The 14,782-nt window shown below is 40.2% G+C and overlaps 1 protein-coding gene across 2 annotated transcripts in view; it reads right to left on the bottom strand.

Moving 5' to 3' along the window:
* The window catches only part of FMN1 (formin 1), a 397,262-nt gene that overhangs the window by 236,350 nt on the left and 146,130 nt on the right, over window positions 1-14,782 (bottom strand). For both annotated transcript variants that reach the window (XM_060146914.1, XM_060146923.1), the window contains one exon: window positions 9,521-9,582. In XM_060146914.1, coding sequence (XP_060002897.1) covers window positions 9,521-9,582 — 62 coding nt within the window. The remainder of the gene's footprint in view (window positions 1-9,520; window positions 9,583-14,782) is intronic.

The raw sequence follows: 14,782 nt of genomic DNA, 5'->3' as shown, positions 1-14,782 counted from the left end.
TATACCGCAAAAAAAAAAAAAAAAAAAAAAATGTAGTAGAACACCAACCATACCCAAGTGTTTGCACGAAGAGCTATCTCTTGCTCACCCTTCCAACACAGCTGCCCTCTCTATTCCATCAATAGCCCTTTCAGGGAAGGACAGGAGGAAGAAAGAAAGGGAATAAGGAAGGAAGGAAAAAGGAAAAGAAATGTAAAACCTCACAAAGGTCTAAAAGCTCCAAGGATGTTTGCTTGGTACGCATGAAACCATGGAGGAAAGAGGATGAGGACTTTCTTACTTAGCCTCTCCAAGTTCTATACCGGGGGTCACCAGCGTGGATGTCTACAGGGCCTGGCAATCCACATCAGCAAGACAACAGGAAACGTGGGGAAGAGTTGCGGCAAATTACGAGTACACGTGCTCATTTAAATTGATTCAGGGGTGACTTTTTAAATGACCTTAACATGAGCAAACTCACTCCTCTGGATTGTGTTTGACGGCGCCACAGAGTTAAGAACTCTTTGGCTCTCCTAATGCTACCTCTAAAACAGCTTTCTACTGAAACACCCTGAGTCACGACGAAATTTCTAGCAACATCCAGTCATACTGCTCAGCAACTATTCATCATATTATGACTCATTGCCCAGCACTGCTGCAGGTAATGTGGGACCAGGGGACCTCAAAGACTTCTGGGATGAGTTGAGGCGGACACACGGGCCCACTCTTCCCAGGCCACAAATAACTGAACTTCAGAAGGAAATGTAGACTACCTAGTCCTATACTCTTACTTTATGGGTAAAAAAACCTATTACTCACCCAATGGTACATGACTGTACAAAACACACAGCATTATGAAGCAAGGCAGGGCAAGTGTGGGGAGAAGGAAGCACTCCCCACAGGCTCAACGTACTTCATTCACTTCCTCGTTTCTCATGAAGAGTCAAAAAAGCAAAAGCCGATACCAGAAACTAACACAACATTGTAAATCAACTATACTTCAATTTAAAAACATTTTTTAAAAAGCAAAGGCCAACATTCAAAAAGTCACTGGTCCAACATCAGCCTGTCCCCTAAAGTCAAAAACTATTGAAAGGGCTTCCCTGGTGGCGCAGTGGTTGGGAGTCCGCCTGCCGATGCAGGGGACACGGGTTCGTGCCCCGGTCCGGGAAGATCCCACATGCCGCGGAGCGGCTGGGCCCGTGAGCCATGGCCGCTGGGCCTGTGCGTCCAGAGCCTGTGCTCCGCAACGGGAGAGGCCACAGCAGTGAGAGGCCCACGTACCACAAAAAAAACAAAACAAAACAAACTACTGAAAAAAGAATAACCATCTGGGCCCACATGAGTGACTCAAGTTCAGAGTTTAAGACTCGGTGGGGTTTTTACAGCAGCACTATTCACAACAGCCCAAACATGGAAACAACCTAAATGCCCATCAACAGATGAATGGATAAAGAAGATGTGGTACATATATACAATGGAATACTACTCAGCCATGAAAAAGAACAAAATAATGCCATCTGCAACAACATGGATGCAACTAGAAATTATCACACTAAGTGAAGTAAGTCAGAAAAAGACAAGTACCACTTGATATCACTTATATGTGGAATCTAAAATACGGCACATGTGAACCTATCTACAAAACAGAAACAGACTCAACTCACAGACATAGAGATCAGACTTGTGCTTGCCAAGGGGGAGGCGGGTGGGAGAGGGATGGACTGGGAATTTGGGGTTGCAAACTAAATATTACATTTAGAACGGATAAACAACAAGGTCTTACTGTATAGCACACGGAACTATATTCAATCTCCTGGGATAAACCATAATGAAAAAGAATATTAAAAAAAAGAATGTGTGTGTGTGTGCGTGTGTACGTGTAAAACTGAGTCACTTTGCTGTACAGCAGAGATTGGCACAACATGGTAAATCAACTATACTTCAATTAAAAAAAAAAGAAGACTCAGTGAGGATGTTTGGAGCCCATGGCCTCTGAAGGAGGTCAACAAAGCCGGCATCAGCCTCAATGATACAAATGAAAGTAAAGCACACACTCTTCATTCTACAACCAGTTTCCCTCTATCAGCAAATGCAGCTTGGAAAAATAATGGAATTACATGGGGCAAGACAGCATCTTGAAGGCTGAGACAAAGGGCTCCTGGGCTAAGTCAGCTAGGGAATTAATTGCTTTGTGTTTTCCATCAAAGTTCAACTCCAAATATATCTGCAAGCTTCTAGGTAGCCAGGGGCCCAAGAGGCATCTCAACACCAGCAAACCAGCAAATCTACTAAACTCCTAACATTGTACTGTATATACACAATGAAACAATAAATTAAAATAATATTTCCCAACACTTTGTCTTCCTTCCTGGCACCTCGGTAATGAAATATCGGCACTTAGGGGAATACCATAATGGTTTAATGAAATCATATTTCATATTTGCAAAAGTTTTGTTTATCAATCTACAAATTACTCCCCTTCCCTCAAAGTATTCTCCATAAATTAATACATTTAAATGTGTTGTGTTGGTAACAAAGAACATAACAGATGGGAAAGGCTCAGGATGTACGTGTCTTTATAAATTTAGCTGTATCGGCTCGAGTTTGTACTCAATTTTGTTTCAACAGCAGTGTGTTTACTATTAGAAATGGACCAGTGGGGTGGGTTGGAGAGAGAAAAGGAAGTCTACAAGTTCCTCTTAGTGGAGGCCAACATACCATTTGGTTCTCTGGGGGACCACGAGGTAGAATGCAAGTTAATTTCTAGTTTGGCGCCCATCACTGGATCATTTCACAGTAGGAGTTACCAGATTAGAAATGTGCCGGTGTTGCACAATGAGCAGGGGCCTGCCAGAGGCCATTGCTCAGTCAAGTTTCCCCTTAGCGAAGGACTGTGCCTGTGATGAATGGGGTAAATAGAAAAGGTTCCCGTAAAGGAAATGTGACTGCTGGCTAGTTTTTTCTTCTGTCCCACAACCCAAAGAACATTAGTCAATAACAGATAAAACAATGTGTCATTTCCAAGGCACTTACTTCCAAACTGCTGAAAGTGCTGGTCAAAAACAATATTCTTAAATTATCCAAGCTCCTCAAAAGCTAGATGTGGGGCACGCATTGTTTTGTTTCGACTTTCAAAATTGAAGAAGTCAAGAGTCAAAGAAGTCCTACCCGTCCCTCATGCTTTTCTCCCGTCAGAAAGAAGAACCGGCCCTCCTATCGAAGCTGCGTTTACCATTCTGAGAAGCTGCATCCCCTCCCTGACTCAGGCATCCTAATCAGCACTGGGAGCTCGAGGGCAGAGTGTCACTGAACACCCGAACAGTGTCCCACGGAAGCAAGCAGAGCTGAGAAGAGCCCCCCCCCCCCGGGTTAGAAAGGGGAACCTCCGGAAGAAGCTAAAAGGAAAACAGGGGAGGGGGGGTGTAAATAACAGGGCTTTGGAGACTGAGTTACATAACCCTAAGGCTGAAAGGACACTGTGGTGGACAAATTGAAATTTTTAAACAAGTATGCTTGGGCCAATAATAAAAATTCAAAGGCACTATTAATATATGGCCTGGTCCGTCCCTCATTTTATAAATTAGGAAACTGAGTCCAAAAAATCGCCCGAAGTTCACATTGTTCTTCGTCCCCAAAGTAAGACCTCACTCCAGACCTTCTGTTTCTAGATCTAACATTCTTTCCGTTAATGTTGCGTTGATTAATAGAAAGAGCATCGGCTTCAAAGTCAGACAGATATAGGTGGATTCAAATTCAGGTTCCTCCACTTACTAGTCTAGGACTTCTGACAATTCACGGTCTCTGGGAGCCTCAGGCTTTGTCATGTATAAAATGGGGACAAATCTATTACTTTGCTTATATTTCTACATTTACTCTTTATGATACAAACACCAGATGCATAGAACAAAAGGTCGGCACACAGTGAGGATCTGATTACATTTAGGTGCTAATGTTTTTGAATCATAGGTTGTTAGATATTTCAAAGAAATATCTATGTATCATCATTGGCACACCCAGCATGTGCCAAGCACTTTGCTGGGTTCTTTCAAAGACAGAAAGAAAACTGCTCCCCCCAGGTGCCTACAGTCAGATTAATAAGCAGGACCTTGATAGCATGAAAAGGTGATGAGACCACTCAAAGGATTTCACTTGAACTCAGATGTGCCTTGTACATTAAGATTATACGAATCAACATAGAGCAGTTCAGAAACATCAGTTACTTGGAGGAAAAAAAGAATTATGTGAGAAACAAGCTATACAGTCCTCCTTCCCTCCCTCCCTCCATTCTTCTCTATTCATGGTAAAGCTCTAACAGGGGAACAAGATACTTTTCAAATTTATTTGACCATGAAATACTTTTGTCAAGGAACATTTCAGAGGCTCACCGTTCAGTAGAATGAGCTTTGGGAAAGCCCGGTTTAGACCCCCTGATATAGATAGAGCACAGATGCCGAAGAACAGCTGGAAGATCATGGAAAAGTCACCCTCAAAGAATAAGTCAAAGTCCCAGGGAAGTCCTCAACCAAACGAGCCTGAGGACCACTCTAAACTCAAGCTGCCTAATTATAAGGAGACCTGTATAGGGCAAAAGGAATGAGAAATAGTATTTGCTGAGCATGTGTTGGTAACCGGGTATACGTCATATTGAACAATCCTAGAAGGCAGGCATCATCAAATTATCATAATTTTTTAAATTATTTTTTTAATTGAGCTATAGTTGATATATAATATTTTATGAGTTACAGATGTACAACACAGTGATTCACAATTTGTAAAGGTTATACTCCATTTACAGTTACTGTAAAATATTGGTTATATTCCCTGTGCTGTACTATATACCCTTGTAGCTTATTTATTTATTTACATTTTAGTATATAAAATTGAATTATTTATATAGATTATATTGCTTTATTGAGTTTTTTAAATCATAAAACTAGTACATATGCATGTTGAAAATTCAAGGAATTCAGAACTGCCTAATTAACAAAGAAAAAAATCCTAACCTGGCAACCACTGTAAACATTATGGGAAATAAAATTTTCAAATCACTATTTATGAGCCCACACAGGCACACACACACAATTTTTATGATAGGAATCATACCACTAATAGGCAACTTAATTTTTTTTTACTCAATAATGTTTAATCTATCTTAAATATCAGTACTACATTCTACAGTGTAGTGAGCATCTGTTGTGTTTTTTTAAACATCTTTATTGGAGTATAATTGCTTTACAATGGTGTTAATTCCTGCTTTATAACAAAGTGAATCAGCTATACATATACATATATCGCCATATCTCCTCCCTCTTGCGTCTCCCTCCCACCCTCCCTATCCCATCCCTCTAGGTGGTCACAAAGCACTGAGCTGATCTCCCTGTGTTATGTGGCTGCTTCCCACTAGCTTATTTATTTTATACATAATAGTTTGTACCTCTTAATCCCTTACCCCTATCTTGCCCCTCCCCCCTTCCCTTTCCCCACTAGTAACCACTGGTTACTATATCTGTGAGTCTATTTTGTTAGATTCACTAGCTTGTCTTATTTTTTTAGATTCCACATATAAATGATATCATACAGTAATTGTCTTTCTCTGACTTATTTCACTTAGCATAACACCCTCTAAGTCCATCCATGTTGTTGCAAATGGCCAAATTTCATTCTTTTCTATGGCTGAGTAGTATTCCACTGTATGTATATATGCGTGTGTGTGTTGTGTGTATATATATATATATCACATCATCTTTATCCATTCATCTGTTGATGGACAGTTAGGTTGCTTCCATACCTTGGTAATTGTAAACAATGCTGCTATGTACAGCGGGGTGCATGTCTTTTTGAATTAGTGTTTTTGTTTTTTTCAGATATACAGCCAGGAGTGGAACTGCTGGGTCATATGGCAGTTCTGTTTTTAGTTTTTTGAGAAACCTCCATACTGTTTTCCACAGTGGCTGCACCAATTTATATTCCCACCGACAGTGTAGGAGGGTTCCATTTTCTCCACATCCTTGCCAACATTTGTTATTTATGCATCAATATGATTATTTTTGCACAAATGCTGAAACTGAGAGAAGTCCCAGAGACGTTGATTAATTTCCTAATGTCATCGTGCAAGGAGTTGAACTGAATCCTGACTCGAAAACCTGAGTTCTTTCATACTCTTGTCACGCATAAAATAGTATCACACCTGGTTCTCTGACTACGATAAGACAAAGACCAACTACGTAAAGAAAGATTTTCCACAAGAGCTGTGATAGTGACTGTCAAACCTTGCTCCTAGACAATCCTGAAGGAAAAACTCTTCATTTATACCGTGGTAGAATTAGTTTTATCACATGCCTTAAAAGGGCAGGTGTGAACTATGTTTCTACCCAATGGCCGTGAACTTGTTATGCAATGGCTACCACAAGCAAAAATTTCTCAAATAAGTATCTGTAAATGTAAGGTGCCACTTTTTCAAAAATAAAATCAGTAACACAGAATTACTCAAAACTGAAAACTGAACTAGAGGATACTGAATATTATGAAGTGATCATATACTCTCTACGGCAGAGGTTGCTAAATAAAGGGCATATTGGGCAAAATTTAAGAATTTTGCTGGTTATAATCATAAATGACATGAAATAGTCAAGCCATGGAAAATGTCTGACCTGCCACCACTCTCCTGCTGGAGCTTTCAGCAGAAAAGTCAGCCAAGTGCTTTGAGTTGAAGGTATATATAAATTGATGGAATTTGGAAATGGATTCATTCAAGTCATCAATAATTTTTTGCTTTTGAACTACAGGGAGACTATGTATCTAAGGTGCTACACGTTTTGAACAGCTGGTCTCGGGACCAAGCCCTTTCTAGAGCACAGCGTTCCACAAATGTGGGCTACAGAGCATGCATGAGATTACAACTCCGGACTCCCCACTTACAAGCCTTGGGACTCTGGGCTGAAAGTTTCAACTTCCAATCAAATCACTTAAAGTGATAAGGATTCCATTTTCCAGGTGGCGGAACTGAACAATTAAATGACTTCCCTACAAATCTATCGTCTAAAACAGAATAGCAAACTGAGTTTAGGTTCTCTGTTGAACTATGCTGTTTCTTTAAAGTCTATGAAAACAGTCTCAAAAAACTAAATGTCATACATATCAAATCTTGTATATGGCGATAGAATGGATCACTTTTCTTGTATCCTTTAAGCGTGGAATCTTTCTTATTCTAAAAAGGCATTTTGAAGAAGTCCTGAAACACGTCTGACTTCTCCGTGACCTGTTAAGTGGAGAAAGAAAATCTAACAGGCAATGAAGGCTGCAAGTGGAAATCCATATAAAGAAATGAGTAAGGAAACAGCTGCTCACCAATTGTCTTTAACCAGTCCTGTGACAGGAGATGTGACTTTGTTACTTTGTGGAATAAAACAGGTGGAGATGGTATTATTCAGCGAGTACCCCAAGAGTACAGCCAGGCTGGGTTGTTGTTTTACAAATTTGTGTCTGTTCTGACTGGTTGGTGTTGCTACCCACTTAGTTATTTTCTACATCTCCCAGAGAACAGGGGTTCATGACAGCATACAGGAGCCAGGCAGGGAAAACGGCCCACAGTGGGGACAGTGGCAAACTAGAGAACACGTGTCCTCGTCAAAGTGACGTCTGCCCCTTACTAGAAATCTCTCCATATTTGAAACTATTCCTAATTGAATCTTTAAAATTCTCTGTTTGCCAACAAGACACTTCTCTAGGTCAGATGAGGAATAAGAGTTGCCAGTTTCCTATCGAGAGCTGTCAGACTGCTGAACTAGTTCCCAACTACAGTTCAGCGTACAGATGGGGTACACTGCCCCATCTGTACGCTGATGGCAAGAGCGTGCCATTGCCACAGGGTTTCAGCAAGTTGGTATAAATCATCAATATGGGACTTTTTTTTTTTTTAGTTTACTAACAGCACTACAAGAACATAATTATTTCAGAGATACTTAAAACTGAAGGTATAATTAGGAACATTTTTTAACGTTTACTACTGTCAATCATATCTTGGTCTAACCTTTATTTTAAGTGGAGATCATGATCCCAATATACCTCTTCCCCTTCCATTTACTCTTCTCTTCCCCTTCTCCAACCTTCTCCTAGTTTGAGATGTGAGATCATGGGACTTTTGTGGAGATGAAAAGACATGAAATAATGCACAGAACGTGCCTAGAAAAATGCCCAGCACAAAGGAAGAACCCGGAGATTGTAAGTACCTGTGGTTCCTGTGAATATTATTTAGCTGTCAAAGTCCTCCCAGGGCTGGTCTACAAGTTGAGGAAGGTACTGTTAACTCTTATAGCTGAGCTGTTAAAAAAACTTCTCACAGAATCACTTCTGTACCACCCTCTTTAGCAATCTGCCTCTTAAATTAATCCCTACTTCAGCTTCTCTGAGACAGCTGAGAATCTTTCACACACCAGAACAAAGGAAAAAAGGTCTCTGTAGAACCTTTGGCAACAAAGGAGATAAGGGCCTCCCCCTCTCTTTGTCCCCTAGGAGTCAGAGGTACTTTTCCACTTTTTTGTTTCTTTGTGAAATGGACTCATTCTCTCCTCCAAACTACTTAAACCAAGCTGGAGAGGGGTGGCCTGTATTCATACCCCATATGACTTATTTGATGATCTTTCTGCTACCTGCAGTGACTTCATATACAGTCCAGTACACCATCACAGTTATTTTAAAAAGGATATTATCACTTAATGGAAAGAAGAATATTTGATCCACACACTCACTGACTTAGCATGTAATGAGTTAGGCACTATACAGACTACCAAGTTTGATTTGAATTTCGCTAATATTCTCTCCTGAGATATGGGGCCAACCCCAGCCATCGGTAAACTAGAATCAGTGCCTGATTCAATATTGAGTTATGTGAAATTGAGACTCTGAAACTTCCTGTTACAGGCACAGCAAGCAAATACCAAACATAGGGAATGATAATGAGTGGGGACAAAGGAAAGGATGCCTCAGACTTTCTGGGCTTCACAAAGGAGATCAAGTCAGCAACTTCCAAGCACTCCCTGGGGATACGGAATGGCTGGCCCAGCACAACTCTTCCTCCTACTAGGGCCACTTCCTTAAGTGCTTTAATCTGCTTGACATCACATTGCAGACATATGCTAAGCGACAGACAGATACGAACGCATGGCTGGGAGGATGCCCAACAAAATAATTCGCACTGTGCGCAGGGAACAATTTTTCAAAGCCTCCTTCTAAACAGTAAAAGCCTAAATACTCTTATCTTCTTGCCTGCTTTCCAAATAAAACCATCATTGTCTCCAATCAAATCCTTTTCCCAAATGCATTTGTGGTATTTTTTTTTTTTTTAAATAGGAATTGAATTCTATTAAAAATGGAGTTCAAGGCTTTCATCCCCAGGATAAACTCAAGGCCCGGTGGCAGGTGCAAGGTGCAGATGCTGTCTAGGTAAATATGTCAACAAAAGCAGAGTCTTTACTTCAGCACATGAGAAAACCAAGTATCAGTCTCAGATAACCAGTTCAGGAGAATCAAAGAGATATACCTGCAGGTTTTCAATTTCTTCTTTGTGCTCCCTCTTCAGGTGTAGAATAGCAGCTTGGTATTCTGTAATCACAAGAGAAGCCAATTACAAAGAAGCACAAAATTAGGCACAAAATTCAAGTGAATATTTCCAAGATTCCAGAGGCCCTCCTACAAGTCAACTGAGTAAATAAATACCACAGTTGGACATTAACCTGATAAGAGATGATGGAAACGGGGGCAAACCAGAGCAAGAAGCTCAGAATAGAAGGGAGATTTACTCCGATGTAGCAAATCCTGAATTATGAGACGTCCCAAATTAAGCAAATCGGATAGGGTTAAAAAAAAAAAAAAAAGAAAAGGTATAATAAGTGTTCCAGATAAAGACCGGGTCCGGTGTTTGTCTTTGAGGAGTGAAAGCCCCACAAAGAACAAATACAGTCATGTTAAGAGCAGACACACAGGAAATAAAAGAAAACGTCTCTACGTGAGATCACAGAACTCTATTTTTAACTGTTTCCCCCCCCCAGAAAAAAAAGAAATCTCCATTTGAATAAGCAAGTACCCAGGGCTGATTTTAATCTTTAGATCACTTCAGAAAGTCAAGACCATTTGTCACGTGGATGAGAGACTCTAGGGTGAGTTGAGGTTGAAAGGAGGACAAAAATAAATTTCTGGTCCAATTTTCGTCTGAGTCTAATAATGTTTATTCCAACAATAAGTCCTAAGTGTACACAGGAACTCCTGCCAACCACTCAAACTACCATTCCGCTGGCAAAGCATGAAGCACCCGGGACGACTTTATTTCCAGCGGGACAACTAAGAATGTGGGGTCAGTCACAGCACTCTACAGGCTGCAGAGAACCACAGAGCAAAACGCTAGAAGAAAAACTTGCTGTGGCATAAGTCGCTTTACTTTTTTTTTTTAAAACGCAAATGTGTTTGGGGATGTGATTATGAGTAAGAAAGAAGTCATTTAGATGTCATTTAAAAATGTATGAAAAGGCATGCTATTTCTTCAGATGGATTCCAGAAATTCAGGCATGGAAGTTTAGGTTTCAATTCAAAAGCCGATGACACACACACTATATATAAAATAGATAACGAATAAGAACCCACTGTCTAGCACAGAGAACTTGTCTCAATACTCTGTAATGGCCTATATGGGAAAAGAATCTAAAAAAGAGTGGATATATGTATAACTGATTCAGTTTGCTGTACAGCAGAAACACAACACTGTAAATCAACTATATTCCAATAAAAATTTTTTTTAAAAAGTGGATGAGGAAAATCTCTGGGAAAGCTGTGAGAGAGAGGAGTGTTGCTGTTGATAACCGTGACTAACCACACCACTACTCTGATGGGAAATGTGTTCCACTGAACTACGATCCCTCAGCAAGTTCTGTGGGTTCTACATCCAAACCCTACCTTCAATCAAAGCACTTCTCACCAACCCCACAACCACCACTAGGGTCAAACCACCACCATCTTTTCCCTGGACCACCGCGGTAATATGCTTTCATTCCCACCACCACCATTAACTCATCTCCTCACCGAAGCCTGAGCGATCTATTAGAGGCATGAATTGGATCATGTCTCATTCCTGGCTTTCCACTTGGAGTAAAATCAAAACTCCCTGCAGGGCTTCCCTGGTGGCGCAGTGATTGAGAGTCCGCCTGCCGATGCAGGGGACACGGGTTCGTGCCCCGGTCCGGGAGGATCCCACATGCCGCGAAGCAGCTGGGCCCGTGAGCCATGGCCGCTGAGACTGCGCGTCCAGAGCCTGTGCTCCACAACGGGAGAGGCCACAACAGTGAGAGGCCCGCGTACCGCAAAAAAACAAAAAACAAAAAACTCCCTGCGGCAGTCCATAAGGCCTTTCATGACCTTACACCCACATACCTTCTACATGCCACCTTCCCCTCTCACTACATGCCAGGCACATTGGCTTTCTTGCTATTCCTTGAACTTGTCAAGTTTTCTACCTCAAAATCTTTACTGATATTGGGGACAATAATGATGGATTGCATTTACTGAGCACTTACTATATATCAAGCCTTACCTAAGTATTTCATATGTATTAACTCATTTTGTCCCCACAATAACCCTATGATGTAGGTACATTATCCCCATTACAGATGAATAAACTGGTGCATAGAGAAGCAGCTTATCCAAGGAAGCTGAATAAGTTGCAGAGCTAAAATCATGCATGATTCAATGGGTGAATGTATAAATAAACTGTGGTATATCCATAGAATGCAATACTCCTCAGCAATAATAAGGAATGGACTACTGATACATCAACAAAGACGAATATCAAAGGCATTATGCAGAGTGAAGGAAGTCAGTCTCAGAAGGTTACCTATTGTTTAATTTCATTTATATAACATTCTGGAAAAGGCAAAACCATAGGGATGAAGAACAGATCAGAAAAGCAGTGGCCAGAAGTTAGAGATGGGGGGAAGGTTTGACTACAAAGGGGCAGCATACAAAGGAATTCTGAAGGTGATGTAACTATTCTCCGTCCTGATTATGGTGGTGGTCACATGAATCTATACATCAGGTTAAAACTCAGAATCAGAATTTTCATACCAAAAAGAAAAAAGTTAACTCTATAATATGTTAATTTTTAAATATTACAAGTATTTAACTTTTCAATGTTTTCCCTAAGAGATTCAGCATAACACAAGAATACCTGTTACTATCACTTCTATTCATTGTTTTCCTAAGGGCACTAGCAGATGCAGTAGGACAAGAAAAAAAAGAAACACATGTGCATACACACATATTTTTATATATAATAAAGGAAAAGATAAAGCCATTATTCACTATGATTGTGTATTTAGAAAATTCCAAAAGATTCTGCAGATAAAATGTTAGAATATGTGAGTTTAGTAGAGTTGCTGGATATTAAATCAGTATACAACAATCCTGATATTAGCAACAGTTTAACAAAGAACACTTGACACAGTACCTCTAAGAGCATAAAGTACTAAGAACCCTACCAAAGATATGTAAGATTTCATATGAGAAAACAGAAACACTATATTGAAATATATTACCGAGAAAGACACAGAAAGTGAGCAAGCCATGTTTTTGATAAGACTAAATATTGTAAAGATGTTTATTTTTCCAAATTGATCTACAGATTCAATGCAATCCCATTCAACATTTCTAAGGGTTTTTGTTTTGTTCAAACTTAAGGAGCTCATTCTAAAACGCTTATTGAAGCACAAACGTGCAAAAAGCCAGTAAGGGCCAAGAAATTCCAAGTAAATATCAAAGTAAGACAACTTGCCTTACCATCTAACAAGAATTACCTTTCCATATCACAACCTAATTAAGGTGGTGTGGTACTGAAAGAGGAATAAGAGACAGACAAATAGACTAGAGAGCCCAGAAATATAACATAAATTTATGGTCACTAGATATGACAGAAGCAGCACAAAAGATCTTTCTTTAGAGTAAGAGTCTTTTCAATAACTATTGGCTGGGAAAAGTGGATATTCACATGAAAACTGGATCCCAACTTTATACCATGTAATGAGCTAAACTGTAAACAATGGAACTGTAAGTATTTTATAAGATAACATAGCATAATATGTTTATAGCTTCAGGGCAGGGAGGAATTGAAGATTCAAAAAAGCATCACATATAAAGGAAAAAAAACTAATAAACTTGACTGTATTAAAATTAAGAACTTCTTTTCATCAAAATACCCCATAAAGAGAGAGAAAAGACAAGCCACGGAGTGGGAGAATATACTTGGAACAAATAAAGATCTAGTATAAATATATGTAAATAGTTCCTAAAAAACTATGGAAAATGAAAAATGGACCAAAATGTCAATAGACACTCTAAAAAGAGGACATACAAGTAACAGATGAATTGAACGGTGCTCATTCTCAATAGTCATCAGGGATCGAGCTGGACAAAACTGACTGCTGGTGAAGATGTGGAACAATGGAAACTCTCATACCCTTGTGGCAGGAGCGCAAACCGGTACAATCACTATGGAAAACGTTTGACATTTTCTGATAAAATTGAAGATATTCATACCTCCTTACCCAACAATCCTAGTCCTAAGTACACAAATGAAAAAACTATACAAGGAAAGCAAATCATATTAACAAAAGTCGGGATAATGGTGGCATCCAGGAGAGGAGGAATTGAGTTGGGCTATGATGGAACAAGCATGTTCATTGAAAAACTATTCTTTAACCTCTACGCCTTCTATACCGTTTTCTTTATGTATACCTAACATAAAAATATAAGAAAAAAGGTCACTCTGGTTATAATAATTTTCTCATATATCATATAAAGAATATCATATAGGCATAAGAGAGTCTCTAGGTGGATCAAATAAGAATAGAACAATTTAGTAAGTGTGCGTCCGGTATACATATTGAGTCCTAACCTATATGATGATCAATATCTAAACCTTAATCAATTCCAAGTCTCTACAAAGTAAACAAAGGAAGCTTAGCTAAACCAACCTTCCTGCAAAACTGATGCCCCTTGGGAATAACGTCTACATCCTAAATAGAAATCACATAGAATATATTTGGAAATGATTCATTTTGTGTAAATTGTACCTGTAAGGGTGTGACGGATATAGTTATGACTAATCAACAGACTGATGAAGATCACTGCAAAGCTAACACCCAGTAAATCTTGATTCATTTCCTCCTCAAACAAGTATTTGTGCCAACAGTCCCAGTGCGACAGGTGGCAAGAAAACACACCCCCGTTCCTGACAAGGATGACAAAATACAATCTCTGGGCAGCACGCAGAAGGAGGAAGTTAAGGCCCTCACTAGTGGAATGCTCACTTTGAGGGTTCATAAGAGACTGGTAAGAGAATATAAAGGTTACAGAATAACGAATCATAGTTGGTTGGTAGTTTTCAATTGTGTCTTGTTCGCGGCCATCCCCTCCCTCCACATTTTTTGGGTTTGCAAATGCCTTGGAGTGGGCCAAGGCAAATCTTCCCTGTCTCTTGGGGGTGATGATGGGGAGGCAGAGGTCTCCACTCAACATGAAGGATGTTTTTGTTTCTTAAAAAGAGAACTTGGGGGGCTTCCCTGGTGGCGCAGTGGTTGAGAGTCCGCCTGCCGATGCTAGGGGACACGGGTTCGTGCCCCGGTCCGGGAAGATCCCACATGCCGTGAAGCGGCTGGGCCCGTGAGCCATGGCCGCTGAGCCTGCGCGTCCGGAGTCTGTGCTCCGCAACAGGAGAGGCCACAACAGTGAGAGGCCCGTGTACCGCAAAAAAAAAAAAAAA

The sequence above is a fragment of the Lagenorhynchus albirostris genome, chromosome 1 (assembly GCF_949774975.1).
Source record: "Lagenorhynchus albirostris chromosome 1, mLagAlb1.1, whole genome shotgun sequence".
In the NCBI taxonomy this organism is placed as follows: Eukaryota; Metazoa; Chordata; class Mammalia; order Artiodactyla; family Delphinidae; genus Lagenorhynchus; species Lagenorhynchus albirostris.
Note: the sequence above shows the minus strand (reverse complement) of the source record. Positions and strands in the feature narration are given on the sequence as shown.